This window comes from Platichthys flesus, chromosome 11, assembly GCF_949316205.1.
Source record: "Platichthys flesus chromosome 11, fPlaFle2.1, whole genome shotgun sequence".
In the NCBI taxonomy this organism is placed as follows: Eukaryota; Metazoa; Chordata; class Actinopteri; order Pleuronectiformes; family Pleuronectidae; genus Platichthys; species Platichthys flesus.
Genome location: NC_084955.1, coordinates 14,891,860 through 14,909,293, shown reverse-complemented (window position 1 = coordinate 14,909,293; position 17,434 = coordinate 14,891,860). Strand labels below are relative to the sequence as shown.

Genomic DNA, 17,434 nt, shown 5'->3' with positions numbered 1-17,434 from the left:
AGTTTCATGTTCTCAATTTCTTTTAAAGGGGAAACAGGGAAACTTAAAGCGGATTTTTCTGTAGAATTTAGATCTCAGAACTGGGAAATAGCATAAAAGCATGACTGACTTATCATCTCAAGTTAAGATGAAATTTATTTAAACTAAATCTTTGAATGCCAAATGCAAATATCTGTAAGAAGAGAATAAATGAAGGGAAAGTTAAGCAAAGAAACCAAATAAGTAACCAAGAAACAAACTCTTAATCAAAGACAAAATGGGTTTGTATTTTTAGAATTCATTATTAATGTTTTAGTCATTGACTTTGAAATGTAATAACTTTTAATTCTACCATGGATGTTTCTATGCACAACGTCTGTGTGTTCTGTATTTGTTAACAAAGATATCTGACCATTATTACCAATCTGTTATGAATAACACAGATCTTAGAACATTTCATTCATAAGAAGAATAATTTTACTTATTTTCTGGGGAAAAAGCTGGAGGTTGAAAAAGGAGAACGCAAACGAAGAGCATAAGTTGTGAAACGTACACACAATGAGACATTTTCTGATTGTTGTGTTACATGTTGCGTGTAGGAAGCCTCACAGCTCCCTCTGCTGTTGCTGCAACCACTCAACATCAATCTAACTCAAAGGAAAGCCACTCACACCAGAGACGAACCACACACGTGAAGTCAGTTGTTTGGTCCACTATGGCAAGCCGATTGAGCATTTATTCCATATCCCTGATATCAAAGTTCAGTCCCCTCCACTTGTTCGGTCTCTGTCAGCACTAGTTGGACATTTGGTCGCACTACTTCAGCATCTTACTGAACTAGTTGAACAAAAAAATCGTACTAGTCATTCTTTTTGGGGAATTAGTGGCACTTTTGTTTAACTAGTTACAACAGAAACCTTACTAGTAACACTGGCTTTTTGCTGCACTAGTTTATTAGTGTGCATTTGGGCTCCCACTAGAAAACTAGTGCAGAAAATTAGAGGCCACTAGTTTACTAGTGAGCTGAATCCATGTTTGACTAGCTTACATGTCAGAGCTTTTGCAGCTCACTAGTTAACTAGTAACACTTTCAGCATTACTAGTTCGGTCCACTGTGCAACACACTATTAGAGACTTTGGCTCTACTAGTGTGGTGCACAGTGTTACTAGTAAGTTTTCTGTTGTAACTAGTTAAACAAAAGTGCCACTAATTGCTGAAAAATAATGACTAGTACGTTTTTTGTTCAACTAGTTCAGTAAGATGCTGAACTAGAGCGACCAAATGTCCAACTAGTGCTGACAAAGACCGAACTAGTGGAGGGGACTTAAATTTGATATCAAGGATATGGAATAAATGCTCAATCGGCTTGCAAAAGTATGTCCACAACTTAAACCTGATTTTCAAACTGGCGACTGGACAAGGCGGCCAACTAGCGGAAGGATGGACAAACATTTGAAACCCAAGTTGAGCTAGATGATACTTGAATGTCCTTTGTGCCTTGAGTTGAAATATAATGCAGTTTGATTATGGAGGTGATTGGCCACTAAGAGTCAGCAGAGCGACACAATGAGCACATGGGTGATATTTCAACAGCCGTCACATTTTCAGTTCTGTGTGTGAGGATGATCTCCCCTCAGACGAGCAGGAAACCGGCCCCGAGGAGGATCCAGCTCATGTTCTCCACCGTGAGTTACAACTTCTACCCTCCAGCACAACATCTAACATTAAGAGAACAACGGCTGACATCTTCGTAAATGGATGTGTTGGCATAGAGGGGAAGAGGCGACGTGTTGGGTGATTGTTCTACATGTAATACTTTCTCTTAATTGTTTTGTCATGTTTATGCCTGTCAATCATATATTTTGTGTATCTTTCGTATGTATTCGTGCATGTGAATGTGCTTTTTTTTATGTGGGTTTGTTTGTTTATGTGTTAGTGTATATTTGAGTACGTATATAAGAGGGTAAGAGCAAGGCTGTTCTGTTCTAACATATTGTTATCTATAATTTGTCATATTTAAACCATCATATCAGGCAGTGATTGTCAGACCGTGTTGAGTTGTTTAAAGAAGACAGATAATCAGTGCCGCAGCATGTGGAAGGAACTCTGACTTCAACCCTCGAAAGAGAAAACTGAAGGGAAACTAGAGTCACATCACCTTTTGGGTTCCAGGCAGCAGATTAGTCTTAGCTGAGCGAGGTATGAGGATCTTTATTTCCACTTACGGACACATTCTTCCTCACCCCCAACTTTGAACCATTTCATGTCCGTCAAGTCACATCACGATGATGTGTGTGTAGTTTAAGATGGAAGATATGTGCCCAGAACATCTCGCAGCTCGGCCTCATTTTGACGCTGGAGTTCTATTTTCAGTGCTGCACATCATCGGCCCTATTGTGTCTAACAGTTTGTGGGATTTCACTTTGAAAATGAAATCATACATAAGGAAATTAGAAAATATGACATGTGAGAGTGTTGTGTGAATGACGAATGTAACACAAGGTCTGTTTTTGTCTTTCAGAAAGCAGATAACTGAGCTGACAAACATGGCACACAACAGATACTTCATTGTTTGGCTATTTTTCCTCTGCAGTAAGTACGGTTTTACAGCTCATTTGTCGTCTTTGTGCAAACACACACTTGCACAGCCTTCGTGGGGGTCTCACACAGGAAAATCTAACCACAAACACATTGTTCTGCACATGCAGCGGAAACTTAACAGACAGAAGTGTTGCTGCATCTTGGCATTAACAAGTTAAAGCTCTTGTTTGTTTCTTTTCCCTTTCTCAGATGCGGCTTTGGCGTTTGCAGGTACGTAAACCAAAAGGACAACTCCAAAATTCAGTTTTTATGAATGTTGCAATTTAGACCCAAAAAAATTCCAAAATTAACGGCAACACAAATGCAGAGCAAGACACGCAACCACATCTGATTAGTTGATATTTCCACGTGCGTCTTCACAGCTTCCTTTCTTCCATCCCACTCTTTTTCCCCCCTGTGTGTCTGTTTCTACCAGACGACACTTCATCATGCTACAGGATTGAGCCCTGGACAATAGCTGGCATTGTCTTCGCCGACGTGCTCTTGACCCTCATCCTCGTCGCTCTCACGTACCGCTGTGCCAGCATTAGGCGTGAAAAGTTTGAGAACGGTAAGGCAGCACGGCTGAGAGGAGATCAGGTTCTACTAGAGGCCTTTTTCATGTATTTTTCAATTTTATTTTAGTGCAAAGATGACTGCATGAAGATTATCGAAGCATTGATTTGTTTGTTCATTAATTAAAAAATTGAAAGGCTCCTATTTCTGTGGTTTATAATGTCTCGCCATGATTCTTCTCCATTGTGATGACAGTGCGTTGTGTGTCCCCGTCTTCTCGTCCCTCCACAGCTGACAAAGTCTACATGAATGTACGAGCCAACTGCAAGAAGTGATCAGACAATGTGAAGTACATCGTGAAATTATAAAGAATTATTCATTGACTGTTTTTTAAAAACAAGTTACTCAATGCTGTAAAAGATTCAATTGAACAGATTTTACATTAAACAATAAACACATGTAGGTTGTCTTTTCAAAGTCTATTTTTTGGTTGGTTCATTACACACATATTATAAACACAATAATAAGTCTTCCTTTTTACAGTAATTTGACTTTTCCTTAGAAATGCACTGGAGCTACATTTGTGTTTGTTTATGTCCTAAATAACAAAAGGAAAAGTCTCCACAACCATCTGCCAAAATGCCAGATTGTATTGTAGTTTAATTCTAATAGCATAATTCTAATTATTACTGATATTATTAAAGGTTTATCACAATGCTCAGCTAAGCTCATATGTGTGAAACATGTTCATCAACCTTGTGAATAAAATACATTTGAATTCTACCAATGTTGTCACAGTAAGTGAACCATGCAGCAGCAGATTTTTAGCAGCAAAATGTTAAAATACACACATATTTGTACATAGTTATTTTACAGTCTAGCAAGCTCACTGGTTAAAAGATTGTTATATTGTTAAAACTAAACCTGTGTCTGATAAGAGTTATGTTGAATGGACTTTTCAAAGTTCCATATGTTTTTTATAATTTATGTGAATTTGTGTGTGTGGGTGATAGGTTCGTTTGACTGTTTGCTGGCTTAGAAAATTATTCTCACTATTGTTCATCATCAAATCATCCTGTTGTATTTTAGCGACATGTGAGCCTTGTCAGAAACACAGGAGACCTGATTATATTTGGGGAAGAGTATTGATGTGCATTGAGGATATGCTGTGGTTAAACTGCTGTCTGCCATTTCACTCAAATACACACACATACACACACACACACACATACACATACAACTCACATGATAGCACAGCCCTCATAGCTTATTCTTGACTATAAAAAATAATTTAAATGACAATCATTATATTTTATGTTCTTCATTTAATTATTAGCAACGTATGATTCTGGTATGATTTTTTTCATCTTTTCTTTAAAGTATTTACTTCATTGTCTCCCACTGTCTTGTTTTCTTTTATTTAACCGAACCAGTTTGCATTTTATTTTGCTTTATGAAGCGTGACTTGTCTTCAATATTAACGTTTTGAACGTTGATACTGGATTTATTAAGAGGCCCAGTGTTTTTATAGAAGGTCAGAGGTCAAATATCCTCAACATTAAAAAAAAAATGCTCAATGAGACTTAAACCAGTTTAAGAGATTTTTTCACAACCCTAAAGTAACACTTATTCATGGTTTGAAAATGATCTGTGATGTGCTAGTAAATTATGTACTGGCCATTAATAAAGCTTTTAGGTATTAAAGCACACAGACTTAACGAGGGATGTCTCAATATTATTATTATTATTATTATTATTATTATTATTATTATTATTATTATTATCATTATTATTATTAATAATAATAATATTATTAGGGCCCGACCACCGAACAGTGGGAGGCCCTATTGAAATTGAAAGGATTATTATTATATTTTTTTTTAGGCAAATTAATTGGCTTGTTGAGGGCTTTAGCATGCTCAAATCGTTACCAAAGTTTGCAGAAAAAATTGAAAGTGGTGAAAAGGTACGTATTCTGGAGTAATTTTAAATGAGGTTGGCAAAATGGCTCAACAGCGACCCCCTTTTTGATTTGACGAACTGGTCCCAGGGCTTTCATCAGATCAACTTCAATTGAGATGCTTGGGGTTGAGGTTGCGATCAAGGTGATGGTCTCAGTTGGGGTTAGGGTTGTGATTTGGATAAGTCAATGGTACCAATCGATAAGGGGACGCCCTATGTTTTGACTTTTGATATATGTTTTTATAAATATGGGTTTATTTGATTAATTTATTCTTAATTTGAATTTTTACCTATTTCAATTTGTATTTTTATCAAAAGTATTTTATGCTGCCAAACTTTACAATATCAACATTATCATTGCTGTTGTTTTTGAATCGTTGTTTTTAAATATTATGAACCATAACAGTTTTTTGTTTCAGGGGGGAAAACCACCATGAAAGTGAGCGTTCATTTCTGTGACAGTCAAGTATCATTACTTGTAAACATGTGGTCACAGATGCGCTCAGAGAGTCAGTAGCAGTGAGTGTGGCTGACCCAGCTGCTCTGAAACCACAGGCCATTAGGAAATACTCTGGAAGACCCAATCATGTGTGTTTCTGCTCAAACTACAGATTGTCTGAAGATGACCTCCTTAATCTTGGCATCGCTTGGACCAGTTCATTTGAAATAAGCCGTTCAAAAAGTTGAAATAGAAGCCCTGAAAATATAACACATCAAACATGACAGAGCGACAGCATTTCTGTTTGTGTATGGCCAATAACCTCACAGACAAGAAAAAAAAAAGAGACGCTTCCTCTCCTGTGGGTGGACGCTGAACACAGTCACATGATGACAGACCCACACGCCGCTGACAGTACAGCCTGTGGACAGTTCTTCATCTGTGGGCACTCGCTCCTCCAGTCACACCTTGTTTATGTGCGGGGACACGGCCATCAGAGACAGATCAAGAGGACCATCAGCCACGGACTCTTTTCATTTCCTCCTCAAGCAGAAACCAGCATAAAGAAGATGTCTGCTGCTGTTTGTATTGTGGGTTCGTTGTTTGGTGAGTGGTGTGTTGTTTATGTGTCTTAATGAACGGTAAAGAAGACTAGACACTCTCTTTATTGATGCTTTGAGGTTTTACCATCTCCTTGTCTTTCAGGTTCTGCAGTGGGACAACATGGTATGTAGCTTTTGCTAACATTCACCTCCTGTTGGAAGCTGCATTTTGTTTTTTTGTGTGTCAACCCTCTACGTTTTGACTCTTTCCCAGAATGTGAGTCCTGTTACCTAATAAACATGGGGTCCGTGGTGGCCATTATTGCCTCTGACCTTATCTTGACCATCTTCATCGCTGTCTCCGTGTTCTGCTTCGCGACTTATCACAGGAGGAGGAGAGAGTGGGCTTCTCCTGATGGTGAGCACTAGATGTTGGTTTGGGTGGTGGTGATACGGCAGATGGGAAATGCCCTGACGTGTCAATATTTTTTAACAGGAAGAAGAAACCTGCCGTCATCTGTATCGAAGAAAAATGCAGCAGAGGTCACAGAATCTCCCTACCAGGTAAAACAGAACTACAATACTTAACGTGGAAATTGTATTGTTTGAGCATTTTAATGATGGTTTATTTGTTTTTACAAGATGAAATGCTTTTACTGTTTTGTAGGAGTTACATGGAGTCCAGTCAGATGTGTACAGTGAGCTTCAGCACTTTAGGAAATGAAACAGAGGAGAATAAACTCCCAACAAAGACTGTAACTATTTTCAAAAGCTATGAGCACAAAATACTACACACTCCCTTGCACAAATCTTAAGTTGCCATATACACTTCTGCAGAATTGCAGGTAATAAAAGAATTAGAAAGTAAAGTATTCATATTTTATTCATTGGTTATTGTGTTGTGTTTTATGTGATGTTTGCTGTATTACATTATTGTTTTTTTGTAAATCTTGAGCTATGTTGAAATATGTATTTGTATTTAAGAATCTATTAAACATCCTAAAAACCAGGAAGTGGAGAAAAAAAAGCATTATTTTCTGTCCTATTGTTTTTATATTTCAGAGGGTTAGTTACACATTTCCACACTGCAGAACACATACAAAGACTTATGGAGGATACAGACATATAAAAAAATTCATGTAAAAATCTAAATTTGGATTCAAAAAGTCCCAGGAGCAACTGTATGTGGAAGAATCCTTACTGGTCTCCGTGAGTCAACAGATGGCCACCCTTGACTCATGATGGGGAAGGGACAGAATCTGAAAGAAAGACAGGAAAAACTATTGTTACTCAAAACAACACTCACAACTGTTGACTCACAAAACAAGATCTGGGATATTATTCCAACTTGTAATTAGATGAAGTGGAAATATAAGGGGTTTAAATTTGCAACACCAGTTGTGTAAGTTGGGTTGGATGGATGGAAATATAAGCAGAAAACATGATTCAAACATAGAAAATACTGACCCTCACGTGATCAGGGGGAAGCTTGGATCTTGGCTGGAACAGACAAGCGACCGGGTATTTGTTCTGTGGCTGTTAAATCATGCATGAGGAAGAGAGTCAGTGAAATCTTTCAGGAGATCAGACACCATCCGTCTCATCAATCAAACAATGCATTTACTGTATTGATAAATAAAACCTGTTCTTACCTAATGGGTAAGTTTCAGAGCTGATATATTCCCTGGTTTCTATGGAAATATTAAGATCAATTGTTCAGTGTTTGATTACTCTTGGCTGATATGTATTTGATGTAGTATCAGGTCTTACCATCATAGTCTGTATATGTACTGTTTCCCACTGTAGCCACTCTGCCATTGTTCTGCTCCAAACTGCCATGGTCTTGCATTACTCTGCTATGGCCTGGGGCCAATGTAACATCCGACCCATTAACTCTTTCTGCCTTTCTTTGTAGATGAGCTCCATCGCTCACTTTGCTTCCACTCAAGCATCTAACTTGTTTTCCTAATATATTTCCATCCTGAGTAACCACTGTTGTTGCCTCCTGGCTGTGGAGATCAGTCCGCTCTCTGCCTGCGTGGTCCGGACCCGGTCTTCTGCTCACATCCACCGGGTCCATCCTGTCTTTGTCTGCCCCTGTTTTACTTGGTGACGGTGTGTTTTTAATCAACACAGCTTGGGGGATCATGATCTCATGGCTCTGGAGGCCTATGACTGCATGTGGGCAGAGAGAAACAGCTGCATCAATATCAGACATGATCATCACCATCATCATCACCAAAGCTCAGATTTAAGATACTGCACCTGTGCCTCCACCTCCATTGTTAACAGATACTCCTGTAATACAAAGGAAAATCTTAGGTGCAATAGTGTCAAATTAGATATACTTTTTACATTTATACGTGAAACGAAAATCACACACCTGTAAATCCGATTGGGTCAAAAACCTCTAAGGATTGTGAATTTGACATATCTGTGAGTGAAAATGAAATCATTACAATGACAAAGACATGCATCCACAACGGTTGTGTATCTTAACATGTGGCCTGTGTATCGGCGGCTTGAATGAGCGCACCTAAGTGAAGCTCTGGTTATTAATAAATGCATAGATAACAAACTACTGCGCAGTTCTGGAGAAGCTTGAGCATGTACCTCTGGAGTCTGTATAGAGAGGTCTGCTTGGAGGGTTCCTCTGTGCTGCAGACAGGAGAAAATACAGATACAACCACAAGTAATTACACCCTGAATATCAAGTTCCACAAGGAAATGCCATGTACGGCATCTGTTCTCTTTTGTAACCTGGGCTTTGAATCCAAAATTTCTGTTATAGAGGAACCTAAAGTATTTTTGAGGATCTGGTGAAATGGGTGGTCACTATCTGATATCAAGTCCTTCCTGTTTAAAAACAGCATATGCCATCGGCTCCATTTTGAATCACAGACCTGTCATTGCAGGTGCGGTCCTTGTGTCGAGTGCACCTGTTGAGAAATTAATAAAATACTGATGAGATGACGGCTCATAGTAGCAATGAAAACATTAAACAGTCTGATGGAAAGGACATAGATAATCTAGCCATTCAGGAAGCTTAACCCACTAACTCTCTGACCTAGAACAAAAATAATGAGGGGAAGTTTGGCGGCCGCTGTGCTATAAACATACTTGCACCAAAAAAGCTAAGTCAACTCAAAACCACATCAGATCATTTTTTCTTTACCTTTGATTGGAGATGTTAGCACCATAGTTGCAAATGGCAGAAGAAGGAGGCAAGGCATGAAGCTGAAACGAATGCAATCACAATAACTTCAAGTTTTAGTTTAGTTTTAGTGAGAAATGTATGTTTATATATCTAATGTATGTCATTATAGAGTGTTATATTTGCAGCTTTCAGAGATAAAATACATTTGAATGTAGTAAATCGTTAAAAAGACAATTATCTACATGACAAAATATCAATACTTACAGCTTCATTGTCGACTGCATTCTCCAGATGTATCGGGCTGTTTGGCAGCAGCAGCGTTGCTCAGCTTTTAAATACTATCACCATATCCTGCTTTTTACCCTTTAATAGTTCTCGTCCTGGTTAATTATAGATTCTGACATGAATGTTTAAAACTGGGATTTGTCTTTGTTTAACAGAGTGCGACTTGCAAGCAGAGAAGCAACAATTAGCTCCTGATGAGTTTACAAAGGCCTATTCATTTTTTGAGAAACATAATGTTCTCAACTTTCAAATGCACCAGAAAAAAAGAATCAGTGTGTCTGTGTATTTTGTGCTGATTATAGGTGATTGGTTACTTCAGGAAAATGCCCCGGGGCTTTGTGCACGACTGAGGTAGCGTTTTAAAAGAAGCCACAGGCCGTGCATTGTTTTCTGTCACTGTTTCACCATTGTCCATTTAGCCGGTGTTAGCTCAATATATTGCCCGAACAAAGAGCTTTTTTTTTAAACACACAGGCCCAGCTGAGCATCAGTGTAGAGAAATGACTCCAGTGTGGTAGAAATATCCTGAAAAGAAGAGTACAACAATTTGAAATGCAGGCTTGTGTGCATTGTGAACTGTGGTTTTTGACGACTGTTATGAGCAGAATCACAGAATGAATTCTAACTGCTGCTTGTTAATATGAGCCGGACAATTTCTATTAATATTAAAAGTATTTGGATCTATATCATTTTATGGCTTCTGCTGGGCCTGTGGTGGTCTGTGATTTGATCATGATGGCGGCAGCTGTTCTTGGATTATATTTACAACTGGACTGCTATCAAGATATCAAATTTCCTACTACCATTATTCTCACTGGTTTAAACAGACGATATCAAATCTCCCCGAACCTTGCTTCTCTCCATTGGCTCCCTATCTGTTTTAGAATTGATTTTAAGATTTTACTGATCTCTTTCAAGAGTTGAAGAGAATGGCTCTGACTTGCTCTCGGGGTCTGGTCCCAAGCTACATCATAGAAATACTGACCCGTAATTTGCCTGTTTGCAGCCTTAGCTCCGCAGGTGGAGCCCTGCTGGTTGTTTAGTGTAAAGGTCACCGTGCTTTCTTCATCCTCGGCCTTTGAAAGACCTACCTGACGAGATACGGCTCACAGTGACTTCTTTTAAATCACTTTTTCAACCCCATTTTTATAGACTTACTTACTTACTTACTTCTATCGTCTTCTTTTTGTTTTCTTACCACCTTATTTTATTGATTTATTGTATCGTCCTTTTACTGCAGTTTTCCCAAATAGTCTTTTATTTATTTAATTGAACAATACTTTGTCTTTGACCACCTCGACATTGTTGTGTGGCTTTCTTGTCACGTTGCATCCTGACGATTCTTGTTTTTGTAAACTCTGTATTTAAAGGTGCTTCATAAATCATCTGACAAACATGTATTTTGTATAAATACTACAATCATTGATTCACCTCTCAATTTATGTAAGACGCTCCCTTTTCTCATGAATGTTGTGAATATTGTTGTGTTGTTGATGTGCTCTACAAAAGACCCTTAAAAGGGGCTTTTTTAGTATTTCTTCACTCTCGCTGAGGGTTAAGAAGAGAACATTGTTAATCCCACTGAGACAAGTAATGATTTGTGAATGTGGGCTATACACATAAAGTCAGAATTGGCGGTTCATTGCAAGAGAAGTCACTGAACAGATGTTTGGGGGGGGAACATGTGCTGCTGTGTGGCTGCAGGCTGAAGTTCCTGTCTCGAGCAGACCTGTTGATGGCAGAGGAGCCACCGTCTCCCCCTCAAAGGAAAAAGCAGAGCGCCCCCTGCGGGAGAGGCTGTTCGCACTAAGCTCTTCAGCCCAAGCATCGCCATATTGACGTCCCAACCGCCGCCGAGAGGTAATCGTGTAATTTAACGGCAAATCGTCGCAGGTTTGAAGCCCCGGGTCAGTGTTTAACGTGTCGGGGGGAGCAGGGAACGAGCCCCACACGTCGCCGTGCCGCTCCGCCGCTCGACCACGGTGTTTGTAGGATGTTTTTTCAAGGCGTTGTCAGCCAGTTGCCTCGCCAGCCAGCAGGCTATTCACTCTTCTAGCCTGTTAGCTTAGCACTTTGTAGCTTTGTGAAATATAATTCTCGAAGCTTGCTGCTCGGCCGCGCGTCCGTTTCGACCGCCGGTATGACGGCTCGACTCTTTTTCTAAGCGGCAGTTTGATTTCTTTCCGTCCCGGGCCCTCGCTGTGCCCGGGAGCTAGTTTTGACTTTCCGACCGGCTTTCCCTCTGCTGTTGACGAGCTAATGCTACCTAGCCAGCTAGCTAGCCAGCCAGCTGCCCGGTTAGCCTGATAGCCAGCTGCTAGCTCCACTGCACTTGAACAGGCCCGGGGCCACCGAGGGCTTCTGCGTACTCTCTGCTTTTTTAATGAAACCGACAAGCGGGAAAATCGGGCCAAACTGAACGAGTACGTTTTTACCGGAGAAACGATTTGTCGATTTGCCGCTTCTCACAAACTCAGCAATGTACCGCAGCCGTACTAGCTGTGTGGGGCTGGCGTACGATGGCTCACATAGTTTGCTCATGTTTGCCTAATTGACAGCATTGATTTTAATCAACCTACTTTGTTTCCAACAGGACATCCAGCCTTGGTGTAGCCCCCAGTGATGACTGTATTGAACCCTGTACCTCCTGATTAGACTGGTTGGATGCCCCCATTTAACATTCAGGTTTCTCCATTTCACACGCCACCATATTCAGACACACCAGCACAACACTCATTTCATTGTGTTCTCTCGTCTGTTTGTCTCTGTGCTCGTTCAACACATATGCAGCTGTTTTACATGGATTGTAAAAGTTTTTGCATTTGTGCAGCACCTGACACACGATTGCATTTTCTTTTGAGCGGCTCATGTTCAGATCAACTGTTATATTCATTGCTCAGATTTACACATATGGTCTTGGATGGTTGTGTCATGCTCTAACTGTTGTTTTTAAATATCTTTGTGCCCCTGTAGCTTTCCTATCATAAAGGCATCTCAACCACCCCTGTTCCAATTCATCTATCACCAAGATCCTGGAGGGATCCTCCCAGGTAACGTGTTGTTCTCTGCAATTATTCCTAATCGCACCACAACACTTACAGTAGCTGTAAGGATGCCCAGTAAATGGTTACCTGGTTTGTTCAGTTGTGTTTATAATGAATTTGTTTTATTGTTTAGGAGATTTAGAGAAGATCTGGTGTAGAATATGTCTGGCCCTGTTCCAAGCCGCTCTCGAGTTTACCCTGATGTAAACACACAGAGACCTCGGGAATACTGGGACTATGAGTCCCATGTTGTTGAATGGGGGTAAGACAAATTGATTGGACTGTGCTTTATTTGATTTATTTTGCTTTGTCGGGGAAATGTTCCAAAGACTAAACCGACTGTTATATTCTCTTTTTTTTTAAAGAAACCAAGACGACTATCAGCTTGTCAGAAAACTAGGGAGAGGCAAATATAGTGAAGTGTTTGAAGCCATAAACATCACAAACAATGAAAAAGTGGTCGTCAAAATACTGAAGGTATGGAGATAATCACTCAACCAGCTTTTCTAACTGTAAAACAAATAATAGTTTTTCATTTTATTGGAGATTATATGTACCTCACCAAACTGTCCCTGTTCACAGCCGGTCAAGAAAAAGAAAATCAAGAGGGAAATAAAGATCCTGGAGAATCTGCGGGGTGGCCCAAATATCATCTCACTGTTAGATATCGTTAAAGATCCCGTGGTAATTTGTTCTCTTTATTGCACCGTGAAAATTCTGGACTAACATTTGAATACATAGATGCACAAACGGATGTTTTTCCCCCTCCTTTTTAGTCACGAACCCCTGCTCTGGTCTTTGAACATGTCAACAACACAGACTTCAAGGTAAAGATCAGTTACCTATTGGTTTGCAATCTGTGAATCCAAAAATATATAAATATTAATACAAATATATAAATTCTGATTCATATATTTACTTTTTTTTTTACAGCAATTGTACCAAACCCTATCTGACTTCGACATACGGTTCTACATGTATGAAATCCTAAAGGTAAACAGCTTTTAATACTGAATATTTACTCTACGTTTTATGTTATGGCCCTCATTGGTTCTTTTCACATTTGCCATATACTTCACATCAGAAAATACTCCTAACACACTTTTTTCTCTATTACCATTTAGGCCCTGGATTACTGCCACAGTATGGGGATAATGCACAGAGATGTCAAGCCACATAATGTAATGATTGATCACGAACACAGAAAGGTATGGTATAATGCGTCAAACATTTTCTTAATGTGATCTTTCACCTGTGAAATCAAAATGATCTAAATGATATTACATTTTTCAACTTCCAGCTCCGCCTAATCGATTGGGGTCTGGCAGAATTCTACCACCCAAACCAAGAATACAACGTGAGAGTGGCTTCCAGGTATTTTAAAGGACCTGAACTGCTGGTAGATTACCAGGTGAGACTCATTTTTATTCTGCAAGTCAAATCATGCCGGTTGGCCAAAATGCAAGTTAGAATTTGTATTATTCAAGAGGAAGGACACTTTTTCAAACTTTATTTTCTTAATGTTCATGTAGCCACCTCAAGCATTTCCCCCTTTTTATATGTTTTGTAGATGTATGACTACAGCTTGGACATGTGGAGTTTGGGTTGCATGCTCGCCAGCATGATTTTCAGGAAGGAGCCTTTCTTTCACGGTCATGACAACTACGATCAGGTATGAAGAACTCACTCTTTTGTGGGTCTGGTAACAGACCTTTTGGCTCAACTAGTGCAGTGTTTAGGCCTAATAGTACAGAGTTTTAAGTTCTACACACTGAAACCACAAATGTTTCCTACAAGGTTTTTCTCAAACTCACTTCAAACGTTTTTTTAGCAAGGGTAGACAGCATCTTTTTGGTTCTCTGAAGCTCTGAAAATAGAGCAAAGTGATTTAAAGACAAATTTGTGGTTGTACTGGTAGACAGTTAAAGTGGTGTTTACATAGTTAAACAAATAGTATGATATGTATGTAAAAATAAAAATGCAGAACATAAACCGGTTTTGTCTGTAAATGATGAATTTTTGCTACAAACAGAGAATGAAAGTAAAAAAAAAATTCTGTTTGTCTATTTATTTTGCATATAAGTATAAACCATTTATCATAGAGGTAACACTTACAGAGGGAAGATCACGGGTCTGTCGGATTTTATAATAGAGGAATGTGCATTCTCAGACTGTAGGCACATTTCACAGATATTCCATGAAGCCAAGTCTATATTCAGATTTTACATTTCCCCCAATAATAAACACTTTGACATAACATATACATGTCATTAACATAAAATTCCCTACTCGGGATTCAGCAAATGTTGGTATGTATCTTTAAAAAAAATTACTCAGTGTTTTCTGAATTTCAGCTGGTGCGGATCGCAAAAGTTCTCGGCACAGAGGACCTGTACGACTACATCGACAAGTACAACATTGAACTGGATCCACGGTTCAATGACATTCTGGGAAGGTAAAACATTTTTGCTGTATGACTTCAATTTCCATATCATTGTATATTTTGAGCACAATTTTGGCTCATTAATAACTGTCCCTGGTATGTTCTCCAGACACTCCCGCAAAAGGTGGGAGAGGTTTGTGCACAGCGAGAACCAGCACCTGGTCAGCACAGAGGCTTTAGACTTCCTGGACAAACTGCTGCGCTACGACCACCAAGCCCGTCTCACGGCCAGAGAGGCCATGGATCATCCCTACTTCTGTAAGTTAGCTGTTTGTTATCACCCCGTCTGCTCCTCCTTAGTTTTTTGTGCACTTTATCTAAAGTGGCTCGACTCTTGTCAACACATGAATTTGGTTTACGAGTTGCTCAAATCCACTTGTGTTCGCAGATCCCATCGTTAAAGATCAGGGAAGGGGGGCCACTCCAGGAGGGATGGCTGCAAGCTCCACACCAGTCAGCTCTTCAAGTATGATGGCCGGTGAGTAATCCTCTCTGGAATGAACTGCCCTTAGGAGCAGGAATAATCTAGAGCTGTTTTTGTCATGTGTAATTTGCAAATAAAAATAGATTGTGAATGGCTGCAAATCTCTCTGTGAATCAAGATTATGATGACATGTAAATACAAGCACTTCCAAATGATTAACACGCCTCCCGTCTCTCCTAGGCATCACCTCAATGTCCTCCTCACAGCCACTGGCTAACATTGCTGGATCCCCTGTCATCTCTGCCCCCAACACTCTGGCCACACAAGTCCCTGCAGCCGCAGGGGCCCAACCCTGAAGCCACTTCCCCTGTGTTTAATGTGTGCTCATGGCCATGTCCTGCCTAGATCTCACTGCGGCCCAGGGCCATGGCTCTCCTTTTTATGTTGGAAAATAACAAAGAAGAAAATTTAAATTGCTTTTCACATTCAGTTATATTTTGACACCTGGACTTGACAGAAATGTATTGTTGCACCTGTCAGGATTATTAGAATTAATTTGGGTGTGTTCTTTGACAATGCCATTGTCTAGAAATTCTAATAAGATGTAGACATGAAGAGAATGGATAATAAAATTTATTTTGTATGTTCCAAATATACAGTCTTGCTTGAAACTGTTTGATGGGGATCCTGCTGTATTACACTGTGAACCTTTACACGACTTCACAAAACAAAGCGTCAGGAATCTGGTGTGCCCCCCCCCTCCCTTCCCCTCGCTTAACAGTGCTCGCTGGTTGCACACGATGTAATGTGCAGGAGTTGTTGGTGTTTTGAAGTTGTTAGATGCTATCATTCTTTAATTCGACTTTTTGTAGATATTCTACAGTTACTGTCAGGTTGCATGCACCCAATGCTGAATATCACAGGGTCAATAGTTTGCCAATTTTATGTTACTTTCACTTCTGTATGTGTATGTATGTGTTCATGTTTGTTTTTTATGAAGTCTCTTACACATGATTTTGATTACATAGACAATTTTGTAACTTTTTGTTTTATGTTGGGAGGGAGTCATCACCTACAATAAAACAACTTCAAAAATAAACAATTAAAAAAGGTTTCTGCAGGCACTACATGTCTTTGACTAAGTTGCACTGGTGTTAACGAGTGGGTTTAAAACAAGTGCACAGTCGGCTAATCCATCAAGATTGTTTTTCGGGTGTGTTCAGAACAAACAGGACCCCAAAGCTCTGTCTACATTCACATCCCTTTTTATTTTGTATCTGTCTAAACAAGGTGAATGTGACTGCTTCCACCATTTGTACTTATGTGTGTGGGAGAACATGTCGATTCAAATGCATAAATCCTGCATAAATATATTTTCAGGAAATGTCTAAAATGCACCAAAAAATGAAGCTCAAAATGGTTGTTGCACATGTAGACCCAGGACCCCTTCAGGCTCCCGATTAGTTATTGTGAAATGAAAGGTAAAAAAGTAAATTATGGTCCAACGATTCAGAGCATCTTTCTGATTCATAAATATCCATCTAGAACAAACTAAATCCATTACATGTGCAGACAATTCAATACAAAATTTGCCCTAATCCCTTGAAATCATGCTACATTCACAGGATACCAGAAGTCAAACACCATAAAGTTTCTAGTCTACTGGCTCTGTTATAATGAAAGTGATGTATCATTCATCAAGAAAAACTTTTACTGTACTATTTCTCACTGTTAAATCTGCAATACTATTACTGCACTCTGCTGTACCTCTTCAGTATGTTAGCACTTTTTGTCTCGATTTGAATTCCGCCTATATACATATATATATATAAATGTCTTAGTATTTCTTTTTTTGCTCTCATATTCACTTTGTTTTCCTCACCCAAAGCTTTTACTGTTAATTGTCTATATTGTGTAAAAATTATTTAGTAGTCTTAATTCAATTGTGTTGCCAATAAGGCATCTGCTCCACACAAAATTCACACTTTGATATTGAAGGTCCTTTGAGTCTTGATTCCCAAATGAGGAGCTACACTCAGCTATGAGATGAGATAAAATAAGA

General features: G+C 39.4%; 4 protein-coding genes across 7 annotated transcripts; 3 read left to right on the top strand and 1 right to left on the bottom strand.

Moving 5' to 3' along the window:
- Window positions 1-1,564: 1,564 nt before the first annotated feature.
- Window positions 1,565-3,553, top strand: hcst (hematopoietic cell signal transducer). Of its 3 annotated transcripts, none has more exons than XM_062398660.1 (5): window positions 1,565-1,665; window positions 2,502-2,572; window positions 2,771-2,791; window positions 2,997-3,131; window positions 3,368-3,553. In XM_062398660.1, exons 2-5 carry the CDS (start codon window positions 2,527-2,529, stop codon window positions 3,409-3,411), a joined length of 246 nt encoding a protein of 81 aa, XP_062254644.1. In that variant the 5' UTR covers window positions 1,565-1,665; window positions 2,502-2,526; the 3' UTR covers window positions 3,412-3,553. The 3 variants fall into 3 exon arrangements, with proteins under 3 accessions (XP_062254644.1, XP_062254645.1, XP_062254646.1); XM_062398661.1 differs by having other exon boundaries at window positions 1,613-1,789; XM_062398662.1 differs by having other exon boundaries at window positions 1,614-1,774.
- A 2,279-nt stretch (window positions 3,554-5,832) lies between these two features.
- tyrobp (transmembrane immune signaling adaptor TYROBP) lies at window positions 5,833-6,984 on the top strand. Its single transcript, XM_062398647.1, has 5 exons — window positions 5,833-6,083; window positions 6,183-6,203; window positions 6,294-6,437; window positions 6,516-6,583; window positions 6,687-6,984. Exons 1-5 carry the CDS (start codon window positions 5,864-5,866, stop codon window positions 6,741-6,743), a joined length of 510 nt encoding a protein of 169 aa, XP_062254631.1. The 5' UTR covers window positions 5,833-5,863; the 3' UTR covers window positions 6,744-6,984.
- Window positions 6,985-7,173: 189 nt separating this feature from the next.
- On the bottom strand, window positions 7,174-8,954 carry LOC133964507 (uncharacterized). Its single transcript, XM_062398646.1, has 8 exons — window positions 8,923-8,954; window positions 8,633-8,677; window positions 8,403-8,453; window positions 8,285-8,317; window positions 7,790-8,194; window positions 7,672-7,710; window positions 7,487-7,555; window positions 7,174-7,278 (listed from the first exon to the last, which is right to left on the bottom strand). Exons 1-7 carry the CDS (start codon window positions 8,927-8,929, stop codon window positions 7,497-7,499), a joined length of 639 nt encoding a protein of 212 aa, XP_062254630.1. The 5' UTR covers window positions 8,930-8,954; the 3' UTR covers window positions 7,174-7,278; window positions 7,487-7,496.
- A 2,215-nt stretch (window positions 8,955-11,169) lies between these two features.
- LOC133964501 (casein kinase II subunit alpha-like) lies at window positions 11,170-16,496 on the top strand. 2 transcript variants are annotated; one of them, XM_062398637.1, is made up of 15 exons: window positions 11,170-11,321; window positions 12,055-12,146; window positions 12,435-12,511; window positions 12,639-12,767; window positions 12,871-12,982; window positions 13,088-13,189; window positions 13,282-13,332; window positions 13,439-13,498; window positions 13,630-13,713; window positions 13,806-13,916; window positions 14,076-14,177; window positions 14,860-14,960; window positions 15,058-15,206; window positions 15,337-15,426; window positions 15,613-16,496. In XM_062398637.1, the coding sequence occupies exons 4-15, from the start codon at window positions 12,667-12,669 to the stop codon at window positions 15,726-15,728; spliced, it is 1,179 nt and encodes a 392-aa protein (XP_062254621.1). In that variant the 5' UTR covers window positions 11,170-11,321; window positions 12,055-12,146; window positions 12,435-12,511; window positions 12,639-12,666; the 3' UTR covers window positions 15,729-16,496. The 2 variants fall into 2 exon arrangements, with proteins under 2 accessions (XP_062254621.1, XP_062254622.1); XM_062398638.1 differs by lacking the exon at window positions 11,170-11,321 and adding an exon at window positions 11,466-11,884.
- The last annotated feature ends 938 nt before the right edge of the window (window positions 16,497-17,434 follow it).